The sequence below is a fragment of the Canariomyces notabilis genome (assembly GCF_033297395.1).
Source record: "Canariomyces notabilis strain CBS 508.74 unplaced genomic scaffold N656scaffold_13, whole genome shotgun sequence".
Classification (NCBI taxonomy): Eukaryota; Fungi; Ascomycota; class Sordariomycetes; order Sordariales; family Chaetomiaceae; genus Canariomyces; species Canariomyces notabilis.
The window spans coordinates 478,997-492,424 of NW_027041835.1; the positions used below are offsets into that span (position 1 = coordinate 478,997).

The 13,428-nt window shown below is 56.3% G+C and overlaps 5 protein-coding genes across 5 annotated transcripts; 2 read left to right on the plus strand and 3 right to left on the minus strand.

Annotated features, from left to right (window-relative positions):
* Positions 1-19: 19 nt before the first annotated feature.
* N656DRAFT_754636 (uncharacterized protein) lies at positions 20-2,328 on the minus strand. The gene is made up of 2 exons (XM_064813082.1): positions 1,584-2,328; positions 20-1,528 (listed from the first exon to the last, which is right to left on the minus strand). The coding sequence occupies exons 1-2, from the start codon at positions 1,973-1,975 to the stop codon at positions 379-381; spliced, it is 1,542 nt and encodes a 513-aa protein (XP_064669497.1). The 5' UTR covers positions 1,976-2,328; the 3' UTR covers positions 20-378.
* Positions 2,329-3,716: 1,388 nt separating this feature from the next.
* Positions 3,717-6,001, plus strand: N656DRAFT_130372 (glycoside hydrolase family 20 protein). The gene is made up of 2 exons (XM_064808579.1): positions 3,717-5,215; positions 5,276-6,001. The coding sequence occupies exons 1-2, from the start codon at positions 3,824-3,826 to the stop codon at positions 5,702-5,704; spliced, it is 1,821 nt and encodes a 606-aa protein (XP_064669498.1). The 5' UTR covers positions 3,717-3,823; the 3' UTR covers positions 5,705-6,001.
* Positions 6,002-7,883: 1,882 nt separating this feature from the next.
* Positions 7,884-9,730, plus strand: N656DRAFT_711038 (cytochrome P450; the record flags this gene model as incomplete). Its single annotated transcript, XM_064811721.1, has 4 exons — positions 7,884-8,064; positions 8,149-8,659; positions 8,728-9,222; positions 9,289-9,730. 4 exons carry the CDS (start codon positions 7,884-7,886, stop codon positions 9,728-9,730), a joined length of 1,629 nt encoding a protein of 542 aa, XP_064669499.1.
* Positions 9,731-10,121: 391 nt separating this feature from the next.
* Positions 10,122-12,187, minus strand: N656DRAFT_769086 (PLP-dependent transferase; the record flags this gene model as incomplete). Its single annotated transcript, XM_064813674.1, has 4 exons — positions 10,122-10,376; positions 10,455-11,605; positions 11,669-11,702; positions 11,837-12,187. 4 exons carry the CDS (start codon positions 12,185-12,187, stop codon positions 10,122-10,124), a joined length of 1,791 nt encoding a protein of 596 aa, XP_064669500.1.
* Positions 12,188-12,670: 483 nt separating this feature from the next.
* N656DRAFT_130913 (uncharacterized protein) lies at positions 12,671-13,350 on the minus strand. The gene has a single exon (XM_064808581.1). It carries the CDS (start codon positions 13,239-13,241, stop codon positions 12,837-12,839), a length of 405 nt encoding a protein of 134 aa, XP_064669501.1. The 5' UTR covers positions 13,242-13,350; the 3' UTR covers positions 12,671-12,836.
* Positions 13,351-13,428: the final 78 nt, after the last annotated feature.

The following is a 13,428-nucleotide window of genomic DNA, read 5'->3' on the forward strand; positions in this document are numbered from 1 at the left end:
GATCGCGTCACCGAGGTTGACGGCAAGTAGAGCATGCGGCTGTAACCTGAATTCTAGCCAGAGACGCTTCTGAACCCTACTTGGGCCCCCATCCGCTGTGATTAGGGGACAAACAACAAGCTGTGGCCAGAAGAAAGGTACCGCCCTTCAGATTCCCCAGTCCAAGTGCATCTAACCTAATGCATTCCCTTCCTCTCCTGAACGCCGTAACGTGGTAGTAATATACATACAGGACAAAGCTTACAGCCTTCAGATACCATCCGTTCCTGTACCACAAGGCATTCGTCTCCAGTTCTGAAGGGTATCTTGTCATCCATTTTCTCGTTCCTTGAACCGACCCATCCTGTTGCCCCCTGCCGTCCTCCCCGCTCATACAATCTAGATCATGACCTCCGCTGTTCCAGTATCAAAGTGATGCTCCTCTGACCCGGGAAGAACCAAATCCTCGGGAGCGCTCTCATCAACAAACTTCCTCTCGCTGACGTGCTCCTTCGCCTCGTCTGCAGTCCACACCTTGTCATGGAAGGTGCCCCGTTGGCCCTCCTCGTGCATGAAAGGGCAGTTGCGGTTGGTGCATGGGCGGTACTTGCATGGCGTCTTGATGTGCGTAAACTTGCAATTTGGCACCTTGCATTCGCCGCCGTTCCGGCAGGCGGGCATGGTGGGATGCCGGAACGGGCAGTGAGGGTTCGCGCAGTTGGGGAAGAACTTGCAATCCTGCTCGCTCTGGTGCGCCACCTTGGTGGCTGGTGACGGGTGACGGCCGACACACTTTCGATTCTTGCAAGCGACGCCGTAACTGCAGACGTCCTTGAGGTCGATGGTAATGCCGGGCGGTGCCGCCGGTGACTGATGCGCAAACTTGCAGTCCTTATTCTGGCAGCGCAAGTTGAACCGGCAAACAGTCTCGTCCGGATTCGGTGCTTCGCGCTTCGCCTGCTCGGCCCCTTCGCCCTGCGATAACGCCTCGGCTTGGCCTGCTTCGGATTGTTGTGGTTTTTGCTGGAGTGAGTGACCATTGTGCTGATGGTGAGCCCCGCCGCGCCGAAAGTGGCTCTGTCTCCCGCCCCGGTCGAACGGCGGTTTGCCATGACCATGTCCACCCTGGTGTGCTATGCTATTTTGTTGCATAAGGAGCTGTTGCTGCATCTGCTGCAACATGCGGTTCTGTTGCTCCATCATGGCGAGAATATCCGGTGCGATATAGCCAACGCCGTTCGCGGGACTCACTCCGCCCATTCCATTCATAGCAGCCGGGGGGACGCCAGGCATACCGCCCATGCCCATGCCTGCCAAACCAACCGAAATGTTTGTAGCGCGGGCGTTGGTGGTCCGAGGCTGTCTACCTACGCCCATCCTCGGCCCAGCTGGTGGGCCCCTCCCGATCCTTTCGTTTCCGGACTGGTTGCGGACTCTGTGAAGAACAGAGTCATGAGTCCGGTCCAGTGCGCGGTTGATTTGACCCATCATGCGCTTCTCTCGGCCGCCACGAATATTGCCGTTCCGCATCGCCTTTGGTCCAGTGGGTCTGCTTTTCGTTAGCATGACAGAATTATCAGCAGGGGGGTGACAGAAAGACCTACGCATTCAACCCTGTGGCGGCGTCTGGTGTAGAATCCATGCTAACGTCCAGAGAACCATCCGTCGCTTCTTCCTTTAGCCCGTCCATGGCGTCGGAATGCTGTTGCGGGGCGCCGGACCCTAGTTGAGCGCTGAGGGCATTGACTTGCTCAAACAGCCATTTCGCGAAAGCAGGAGCAGTCTGGTCTTCGGGGCCGAGCCCCAATAGGTCTCCGGCGATTTCGCTGGCGATCTCAGACTCAGTCTTGCCGTTAGCCAACATGAGTACAAAGTACTCGGACATAGCTGAGCCTTCGGCGCCAGGGTTGGCCCATCCTAGTTCGGCAATTTTGCCTTGGATGGCCACATTAAGAGCATCCGCAAGCGGGGTGCCGGCCGCAACCTCGACAGACATGTTTGCGAATAGCTGATCCGGCTATGATGCGAAGGGGTCGCTGATTGAGGTTGGTGGATATCAGAAGCGCTGATGGGAAGAAGTTGACGTCTCCGGCTGCGCAAGGTCGATATCGAAGCTCGGGCAAGGCTCGGTTTGGAGTTGTGGTGGCCAAGGCAAGCCTCGAAACGCGACCGTGGCGATGTCCCTGAGCGCGCAAAACGGTCCAAAATAAAGAGAAACGGAATCTACAGGAAACAATGCGCCATACGATGGATACACGCTGTCTCGGGTAGATGCGTTCGTCAAGGGGATGCAATTTGAGGTTGGCGGGTGAAGTGAAAGAATTCAAGCTGCAAGGTGCGAAACTACAGTATGGCCCGGTAAATAGTGTGGCTAGGAAGTGGCTAGAATCTTTGTGAGTGGCTGCTTAATAACGGACTAGTCACGTGATCTCATTTAGCGAAGTCGTTGTGGCTGGTGTGTCTCTTGCGTCAAAAGTCCCGGTCTAAGACTTGTAAAGACTGCGAACTATCCGTAAATACGAGAGCGCTCTCCACACGGTGCCGAGCGTTAAAGATCCCGCTCATGTCCCGCCCTGCCGGCAGTCAACATCCAGGCTCAGAACTTTAATATTATGCACGCTGACGTCTTCCACTCAGGTATCCAGCTTGAAGAGCAATGGAAACGAGGTGCAGCCACTCTACACTGGATACACAAATAATACAGTACGTCTAGAGTTATTTGTGTGTATTGTACGGAGTAGCTTCAGCCTGCTGCAAGTCATGTTATAATCACTGGACCGATCTTGATATCACTCGCCTTAGGTTCCAGTGGCCTCCTGGAACTTTGCAGGCTGCAATGGCTCTCAGTGTTGTGCTGTAGTGCAACAAGAGCTACGGAACGCTCATGCGCTAGCCAAAAGATGATTTTCGCACGTAACCGCAGGTGCAAGGAGATGGCATTCTTCTATCGCTTGGCCAGGCGCCATCGAGATTGCTAGATCGCTTCCCCAGACGCCAAGGACTCTGAAAAGGCAGGCGACACCCTCAAGGCCGAAAGGCGCAGCAACCCATGGAGACCCAAGACGTGGATGAATCTGAGGAGGGGTTCTGAAAGTGGTGTAGCTCGCCGCGTCTGGGGTGCAGACGTAACGTTGCGCCACGTCTTGAACGATAAGTTAGCGGCTTAGAGAGATTCAGATCAGCAACTTCTCACCATCGCGTTCACAACTTTGGACGCTGCAGGGGAAGGAGACAAGACGCGCAAACAGCTTTTTGCGGTTAATACTACATATACATCGTTCGCTTGGGCTTGTGCTTTTACTTGCTGGATCCAGGCAGGTGGGATTGTCAGAGCCGTCGTCCGTAAGGCCGCAGAGGATCTTCGCCCCCGCCGTTGCATTGCACAAGCAAACAACACCTTACAGAGTCACAGCTGGGACGAGCCTGTCGTCCCATCTCGCCATCCATTCACCGTCCACCGTCCATCCAGCAACCGATATTCGGGCCGCAGGACACGCATGATCTGGGCTTCTCTTCCCACGTAGCCACTCTCTGCCACTCCCGGGCTGCGTCCATCCTGTCTGCAGTGCTACGGTGCATGGATGGATTGATTGAGGCCCTGTCAGCCAACCACCCAACGCTACATTCCATCTGCGGATTGTCCCCTTAATATACCCGATTGAGCCCTTCAACCAAAGTCGCAACGTGTATATGTAATAATAACAATCAAGCTTCCTTTACCTGTCTCCGTCACTCACTCACTCCTCCGCTCTCATAACATCGGGTCTCACTCCCTCTTGACGGGCATTTCCTCGCCAGTCCTTGAGACCCCGACAAACACATGAGCTGCTATTAAGCCGTCGTCATGCTCTCACTATTACCTTCTTTTCTCTGCTTGGCGGTCATCGCCCTGCACCCTGTTGCCGCCATATGGCCAGCGCCGCAGAGCTTCACCAAAGGCAGCCAGGTCCTGTATCTGCATCAGAACATCCGCATTACATATAATGGAGCATTTGTACGCTGGTCTTCCTCTCGTGAGCATGGTTGCCTTGCCGAGGATCTGGATACTGAATATTGGATGTCCCAACAGGTCCCATACACATATGGATACTCACCGAGCAGCCTGACCAGCAAGGAGGTGGTCCAGGCGGCTGTGTCCAGGACTCTCGCGGGCATTTTTAACAGCAAGTTCGTGCCGTGGCAGATGCACAAGCCAGGGTCCAAGTTTGAGCCGGACCTCGCACAAGGCCAGAAATGGCTGCAAACGCTCCAGATTGTCCAGACAGGCGAGGACCAGCCCAGCGCATTCAAGCCCCTGGCCGGCGAGGTCGACGAGTCGTACAACCTCACGGTGAGCGCCGAGGGAGACGTCCAGCTAACCGCCGTCTCGTCCATCGGAGTGCTCCGCGGCCTCGAGACCTTCTCGCAGCTGTTCTACCAGCACTCGGCGGGCACCTTCTGGTACACGCCGTACGCCCCTGTTGCCATCCAGGACGCGCCCAAGTTCCCCCACCGCGGCATCATGCTCGACACGGCCCGCCACTTCTTCCCCGTGGACGATATCCTGCGGACCATCGACGCCATGTCCTGGAACAAGATGAACCGGCTGCACGTCCACGTGACGGACTCGCAGTCGTGGCCGCTTGTCATTCCCGCCTTGCCCGAAGTCTCGGAGAAGGGCGCCCACCATCCCTCCCTGACGTACTCGCCCCAGGACGTCCAGAGGATACAAACCTACGGCGCTCAACGCGGCGTGGAGGTGTACTTCGAGATCGACATGCCCGGCCACATTGGCGTAGTGTCCTTGTCGCACCCGGAGCTCATCGTAGCCTACAACGAGCAGCCCTACTACTGGTGGTGCGCGCAGCCGCCGTGTGGCGCCTTCAAGCTGAACAACACGGGCGTCGACGCCTTCCTGAAGACGCTGTTCGACGACCTGCTCCCGCGCCTGGCCCCTTACTCGGCCTACTTCCACACGGGCGGTGACGAGCTAAACAAGAACGACTCGATGCTGGACGAGGGCATCCGCTCCAACGACTCGGCCGTGCTGCAGCCCCTGCTGCAGAAGTTCATCGACACGCAGCACGCGCGCGTCAGGGCGGCCGGCCTGACGCCCATGACGTGGGAGGAGATTCCGCTCGACTGGAACGTCACCATGGACAAGGATACCGTGGTCCAGACGTGGCTGGGCGGCGAATCGGTCAAGAAGGTCACCGAGCTGGGCCACAAGGTGATTGACAGCAACTACAACTTCTGGGTGAGTATACTACTACCTTCCGAATCATTTCCCCCAGGCTGACAAAAACCCACCCAAAAGTACCTCGACTGCGGCCGCGGACAATGGCTCTCGTTTGACAACGGCGCAGCCTATGTCATTGGCTACCCCTTCAACGACTGGTGCAACCCGGTCAAGAACTGGAAGCTCATCTACTCGCACGACCCGACGGCCGGGCTGACGGAGGAGCAGGCCAAGCTGGTGCTGGGCGGCGAGGTGGCCGTGTGGAGCGAGACCATCGACCCGGCCAACCTGGACACGCTCGTGTGGCCGCGGGCCAGCGCCGCGGGCGAGGTGCTGTGGTCCGGACGGATCGACCCGGCGACGGGCCAGAACCGCAGCCAGATGGAGGCCACGCCCAGGCTCAACGAGTTCCGCGAGAGGATGGTGCTCAACGGCGTGCGCGCCTCGCCCATCCAGATGATGTTTTGCACCCAGGGCAGCCCCAAGGAGTGCGAGTATCCTGCGTGAGGGGAGGGTTTTGTCTTGTTTTTATTTCTCTTCGTTCATTCATCCTTTTTTTCCTCGGACGTTTTGGCATGACAGCATGAGAGTATGATCGGTTGGGCGGGAAGGAGTTAGAGGGGTCGGTTGGGAGCGGAGATTTTGATTATGGACTTGGGGAGCCATTGGAACGCTGAGTCGCTTGGATTCTGGGCAGGTGATTCTTGGAAACTCAAACTTTGCGAGATAGCGAGCCAACTACCTTAATAAGTTATAAAGTCCAACAAGCCGGAAATCAACTGGCGTGCGCCCTCCTTTCTGAATAATGTTTCTGTGAGTCAAGGGCACCACTTGTGGGTTGTACTTGTAACTGTACATACTTACTTACATACTTACCGTCAGTACGTCCGGGTAAGACGCGGAGCAGATTGATTGCCCGACGGTCCGATCGCTCTGCCTAGGTCGGCAAAGGGGGCCCAAGCATCTTTGCCGGCGTGACTCCGTGCGATGGCGCCAACCTCACCTATCACGCCTATCTCCCATTTCGGCGGTCCGCGGATCCCTTAACGTTCTATACCGGTGCCGCACAGCCGCTCGCTCATCTCGCGCCTTTACACAGGCTGGAATCCCGTCCGCGGAACCCTGAGACGCGTAAGCCGGTAACGTTGATTATGTATGAGAAGACGAGGCTTGAGTCAGAGTTGCTCAGTGACGTGGTTAATTTCAAGACATCCAAAAGTCTTGAGTATGGCTGGATAGGGCAGAACCTGTAATTGGTCTCTTGGTAGAAGTTTCGGCCGAGAGGAGTCCTCTGTTTTTAGTCAGGCATGGGTTACCGATATGCAGTCAGATCTTTATCCTAGCTTCAGGTTCAAGTACCATACTACACACCACCCGGTCCAATGGGAGATGCAATGGCTCAATAAATGGCTTCCTTTCACCATCGCGTCGTGCACTGTTACCTATACGATGTACGGAGTATACAGTACTGACTCATACTAGGTAGGTTGTGTGCTCAGCATTCGGTGTTGGAAGTCCAATTCACTATTCCGTATTGTATTGGTAATTTACCTGGCGAGCCAGGTGAACTTAAGCGAGAGCTGGAGCCGCGATTCGCTGGAGCCGGAACACTGCCGAGCGTTCAATTTTGCCGTTAGCGCAACCACACAGACATTCCTATCAGATCTGCGCCGGTTGTGGGCAGCTAACAGTTATTTGACATTTTTTTCTCTCAAGGTGTTCCAACCAGATATTGTTTGATGTTTGGCTGGTCTCGCCAGGAAAAATACAATTGTGTAGAACAAGGCACATGATTTTCTGTTGGACATTGTAAGTCGATATGCATTCCCTGCCATTGGAGGCCTGAAATCGCTTGCTCCCCGATAGCCTCGGCATTGCCATCTTGGTCATGAATTTCATAACGCGGCCCAGACACTACTCAGGCCGGTCCTTGATCTGCACCCTCCAAGCATCCACGGATAGTCACAAGGCCACAGAGCTGCGTCGTGGACACGTATAACCAGGAACCGGTGGGTGGCCAGAAGCGGGAACCTGAGGCTCAGAGAGTTGTTGGTTACAGTCTTTGAGTCTTGTACCACGTATATCACCGACGAATCTTGAACGTGGTAGGACGGGCCCGCGGGATGCGAACTTTCTGGGCGCTGATACAGTCGTAACAGAACCAGTTTCGTCGCTGTTCCGGAGACTTCGCTGCCAACGGTACCTGTACAGTACATACTTACATCCCAACCAGGAGGGCTATCAGCGTCGTAATGTATGCCTCCTCGGCCTTCTCCACCGTGCCGTTTGTCCAAGGTGGACAGATGGTTACCCGATAGTGTACAGTACATCATGGAATTCAGCCAGTGCACCATGTCCGCTCCCCCGCCGTTGTCAACTTAGACCTTTAATAGAAGTTTAGCTCCCCTTTTCCATCCTAGGTGTGCCTTTCTTAAGTATAAGCTAGGGGTGCTTCCCACATCATGGAGGTACTGCTGTTCACTGTTCCACCCGTCGAGAATCTGTGACGCACCTTTTGTTACCAGCGAGTCCTTTGCGAAAACGTCATAGCCGGGAAAAGAGAAGAAGCTGTCCTAAGTTTCTTGACATTTCCAACCCTCCACGCCGCTGACTTGGAAAAGCTCGCATTTCACGAGGCATTGAGTACCTCGGCGTCGTACTCAGCTCCCTGGAGCCCTTTGCCGGAATGGGGTTAATCGAAACACTCGTTGAGCATGTCACGCTCAGGTCGGTCCTGGTCCTGGTGCCAGGCCTGCTGCTGAGTTATATCCTGAATGTTCTCGTAGTAAAGCCGCTGAGGGAGGATATGAAGCTGGCGAAGATGCCCGGGGCAAGACCTCCCAAAACCAGGTCTGTTGCTCCTTTCGGTGAGTATGCTTCTCTGTATTAGAGACCGACCTGATCTGCAGTGGCGAAGGGAAAGATGAGGAAGGTTGGCTAAGACAGCGCAGGTCTCGACTGCATCTACAAGAATATTCGCGCATCATACAGACACGAGACGCTCCCTTTCTGGAGGTCCCTTTTCGCCTATGCCAGGGGTGACACGGCAGAGTGCCGCCTGGCCGGGCGGCGCATCGTCTTCACCGTCGACCCGGAGAATATCAAGGCCATCCTAGCTACCCAGTTCGGGGATTATGGAAAGGGGGAGCCCTTCCATCAGGAGTGGAAGGACTTCCTCGGCGACAGCATCTTCACCACCGACGGCAGCCTTTGGCACAACAGCCGCCAGCTGATCCGGCCGCAGTTCATCAGGGACCGCGTCAGTGACCTGCACGTGTTTGAGAGCCACATACAGACCCTGATCCGCGCCATCGCAAATGGGGGGGCTCTGAATGGTGAGAACCAGGCCGTTGATGTTGAGGCCGGCAACGGGAAGCCCGTCGACATGATGGACCTGTTTTTCCGTTACACCCTGGACGCCGCCACCGACTTTCTCCTGGGCGAGGACGTCAAATCACTCAGGTTCGTTTGTTGATACTCGTTTGCTTCGAGGGGCCGTCAACCCGCTGATGATCTAATCTCTCTCACAGCACCCCACGGCAGGAATTCGCCGACGCCTTTGCCGAAGTGCAGCGGATCCAAGCCCTCATCTCCCGTTTGGGGCCGCTCAATGGGCTTCTGCCCCGCCAGAACTTCCGCCGGAACATGAAGGTCATCAACAGCCTCATCGACCGGTACATTGAGCGCACGCTGCGTCTCAACCCTGACGAACTCGCCGGCAAGGGCAAGGGCGACTCGGGATACACCTTCCTCCACGCCCTCGCCGGCTTCACGCGCGACCGCAAGGTCCTCCGTGACCAGTTGATCGCCGTGCTGCTGGCCGGGCGCGACACGACGGCCTGCACACTCTCGTGGACCATCTATGAACTTGCGAGGCACCCGGAGTGCCTTCGTAAGCTGCGCGAAGAGATCCTATCGGTCGTCGGGCCGACCAGGCCGCCCACGTACGAGGACCTCAAGAGCATGAAATACCTGCAGAACGTGATGAACGAGACGCTGCGGCTGTACCCTATTGTCCCGTTCAAGTATGTCGCCCCCTTCCCGCTCCCCACACAGCAGGATCGTATTGACTAACCCCGATCTCACCACAGCGTGCGGCTCGCTCTCAAAGACACGACACTCCCGCGGGGCGGTGGGCCGGACGGGTCGCAGCCTGTGAAGGTACTCAAGGACACGCCCATCGCCTACTCGACGCTGGTGATGCAGCGGCGCGAGGACCTGTACCCTCCCGTGAGCGACAAGTTTGCGCCCGTCGACGTCTTCAGCCCGGACCGCTGGTTCCACTGGCAGCCGCGGGCCTGGCAGTACATACCCTTCAACGGCGGGCCGCGGATCTGCATCGGCCAGCAGTTCGCCCTGACCGAGATGAGTTACGTGCTGACGCGGCTGTTCCAGCGCTACGACCGCATTGACAATTACATGGTTGAGATTGACGGCGGGAACCCGACCATGAAGGCCGACATTGTTCTGCAGCCTGCGGATGGCGTCAAGGTTGCCTTTTGGGAGGCTAATAATAGTACGAAGACGAGCTGAGTGTGGTAGGATCGTTTCTTTTCTTTTCCATTTTGGGTCTTTTTCGGTTGTATTTTCTGTGGTTTGGTTGAATGGCTTTACCCTCGGTCGGGTTGAGTGGGAATCTGCTCGAAACTTGGGTATGCAAGATCGTGTGTTAATAGTAGGGATGGCTTTATGTCGGAGCACCAAAACTGGGAAGGCACTATGGAGGCAATTGCTAAGGCACCTTAGCCTCGGAACCCAACAGAAGGAAGGCGTTCGGATTGTTCACCTCCACTCCGTCTGCAGGTCAATCTACTCTGTATGTCAAGGCTTGCTAGGATGGCTCACCTTCATCTACCTTATCAACTCTCAGCTCCAACAAAACCAAACTGATGAAGTAGCCTTGCGTTGCTGTTCTTTGAACCCGTCACAGCTTGTAACTCTCCCTGATGGCCTCACCAAACCGCCTGATCGCCTCGGTCATGTTTTCGGGCGTAGCCGCGGCAAACGTAGCCCTGAAGAACAGACCTCTCGGCGCCGTGTCTTGTTCGGCGCGGAACCAGGACCCGCGGGCAACAAGCACGCCCTTCTCCAGGCAGCTGTCGAAGATCTCCTCTTCTATCTCCAGAATGCTCTTGCTCGAGCTGTGAGGGTGTAGCTCATGGTTTATTTTCAACCAGTGCTGCCAGCCACATCAGAACAAGTCAGTAAGCCCACCCGACAAAAGCCCAAATCAGGGGCGGAAAAGAAATCGACTCACAAACATGCCGGCCTGCGGTGAATTCCAGCTCACAATCTCCCTCGGCAAGAACCTCTCGCACGCCGCCACGATGACGTTCCTCCTCTTCGTGTACTCCATCCTCAAATGCATGAGCCATCGCAGGTACCCCTCATGTCCCCATGTCTCGTCCAGCAGCTTATGCATAATCACCTGCGAGAAGCCGCTCGGCCCTTGGTTCGCCACCTCGGCGTGCCGGATGTACCGCTCAACGATCTGCTCCGACGCCGTCACCCAGCCCAGCCTCGCGCCCGGCACGACCACCTTGGAAAAAGAATCCATGCGGAGCACCCTCCCGTCCACATCCATGCTGAGCAGCGAGGGAATCAGCGAGTCAACAAACTCGTCCACGGTCCGCGGCGGCGCCGTCCCGGGCGCCTGCATCTGCAGGTAGTAGTACGGCTCGTCCTCGATGATGAATACGTCGTGCTTCCGGCACACCTCGTATATCTCCCGCCTGCGAGCCTCGCCCTGCGTCGCGCCCGTCGGGTTCTGGCCCGAGGGAACTGTGTACAGGACATGAGGCCTCCTGGTACCGATAGGCCAATTGCGCAGGATCCGATCCATTTCCTCCGGGAGGAGGCCCTGGTCGTCCATGGGCACGCCGACGACCTTGACTCCGAGGGGCGCGGCCGTCTCGAGCGCCGTCGAGAACGAGTACTCCTCCGTGAGCAGGGCGTCCCCCCGCCCGGGGCCGTCGCACAGCATGCGCAGCGCCGTCTCGAGGGCCGAGGTGCTCCCCACCGTCAGGCAGGTGCGCCAGTCGGCGTAAGGGGGCGCTAACCCGACCAGCTCGACGTGCTCCGTCACGAAGCGCATCAGCTGCGCCGACCCGTTGGCCTGCCCGTAGTTGAGCCCGATCGACAGGTCGTACTCGCTCCGCTGCGGCGGATGCGTCGCGTCGTACTTACCGATCTGGACCGTCTCCTCGTTTAGTGCTGTTGCCGGGGACGGCTCCGGGGATGGGGAGAAGTTGGAGGCCCGCGGGACCCGCATGCTCAGTGACTCGATCGGGAAGTACTCTGGGCAGGGCAGCCCGCCGCCTAGAGAGATCAAGCCGGGCTTCTTGAGGTGCTTGGCCGCCTGCTTTAGTTTGCACGGCTCGCGGAGGAGGGATTCCTGGCTAAGATGGTCTAGGGAGGCGTGTCAGTACTTTGGTCTCGGTGGTTATCTTAAGGGGGAACAAGGGAGCGTACGGTCCCACCGCTTGGCTTTGGGCTTCCCTATTGTCTGTTTGCAAAAAGCAAAGTGCCTGGGTCAGCATATACTTATTGTTGGGCCTGTATCATGCACATTGGCTGCGAAAAGGGGTAGGGTAGGGGGGTGCAGATCGACACGGACTGAAAGGGTTAGGGTTAACAGACGGGCGCTTTGAACATATCCGCATCGCTGTACGCCGCCGTCGGCGCCACCAACCGTCCTGCCTTGGCCCGCCTTTCCAGGACGTCGGCGACGGTGAGGCGCCGCTGCTGGGGTGGCACGGGGGCAACGGGCTCAGCATCGGGCAGCTTGGCTGCCGTGCCGAGCGTCTCGGAGCGGTCCCGGGAACTTGAATGGAAACTGCAAGCGGCCCCCGCCAGAGCCCGGAGGCGTAAATGGCTATCCCTGACAACACCGCTGCGGTCTAGGAAGCATGCCGCAGGAGATGTGGAAGCGGAGGTTGAGTGCCGAGTTTCCCGGAGAGCGCCGGCCCGGAATCGGATAACGCCCCGCATCGCGATCGGGTGCGGAGCGGTGTGATCGGTGCAGACGGAGATGTGTCTTCTGAAAGCAGGATGCTGATAATTTATGTTGAATATCCGTATATTGTTTGGCAATAGCAAATGCTTGTTATTGATATCAAGACAATACATATGCAGACAGTCCTGATCGTTGAGATATGATAATAGGTTGTATCAGGGAGGTTGGAGAAGCGGTGTCGGTGTCTTCGGTGTCGATAAGAGTCAATGACAGGGTTGCGCTGGGGGCTACGCCCGCGGGTAACCGCTGGTAGCCCGCTTGAACAAGCTAGCGCAGGTACAATATGTACCATTAGCAGAACTACCCCTCTGACCTTGTGACTGCTACAGCTCAGCAATCGTCTTTGTATGTACGTAATAAGATACAATACATAGACAGACGTTCCCAGAGCAGATTAGACGAGTTGTTGAGCAAGGGAGGGAAAGTATGACAGCTGGAAATCCACCCCCTTAGGTAAAGTGGTCAGGGTGGAAGAACATGATCGACAACGAACAGAACAACGTGTGGTAGTCGTCTTCATGTGTATGTACACTTCCAATGTGTATGTACAACATTTGTTTTGACATAACCATATTATGTACATGTCGGGAGGAATGAAGTGGCCATGTCAGTTTCATGGTCGACTCATTTTTCTTGAACCCGTAGAGTTATGCCTGGAGTATCGTGAGCGACTCTCTCCCTGATCGCTCCTTTGTGACATATCGGCAACCGCCGTCGGATCCGTACCCATTCCGTACCAATTCCATTTCCCAGCCATGCCATGTTAGATACGTAGTGCAGTAGGTCGGAAATCAAATTCGCCCCCAATGCAAAAGGCGCTACAAGTCTCCGAAAGGAGTCGCCTCCATTGGCAATGAGTTTTGCTGCAACATGACAGTCCTCAACGTGTCGTCCCAGAGAGAGGAAAAAAAGAAAAATTGAGAGAAGGAAAAGAGAGGGTGCTCTGGCGCCAAAAAAGAAGCCGCCCTGCGGACAGGGTAATGATGGCGGGTGCTGTGGCAAAGCCCCCGACCGGGCAGCTATCTCCATGAAGCGAAAGCAAAGCGACCACGGTCGATTGAGTATTAGTTATGCCACAGGCATAGGGCAAGAGGCCGGTCCTCTTGCTATATCTGGCAAGGCTATGGTCGCGAGGCCGAATACACTATTAAGAGGCCAAGTTAACAATGTTGATACATATGTGCGCTTGCCCCCATGTTGAATGAAGGAGCGTACT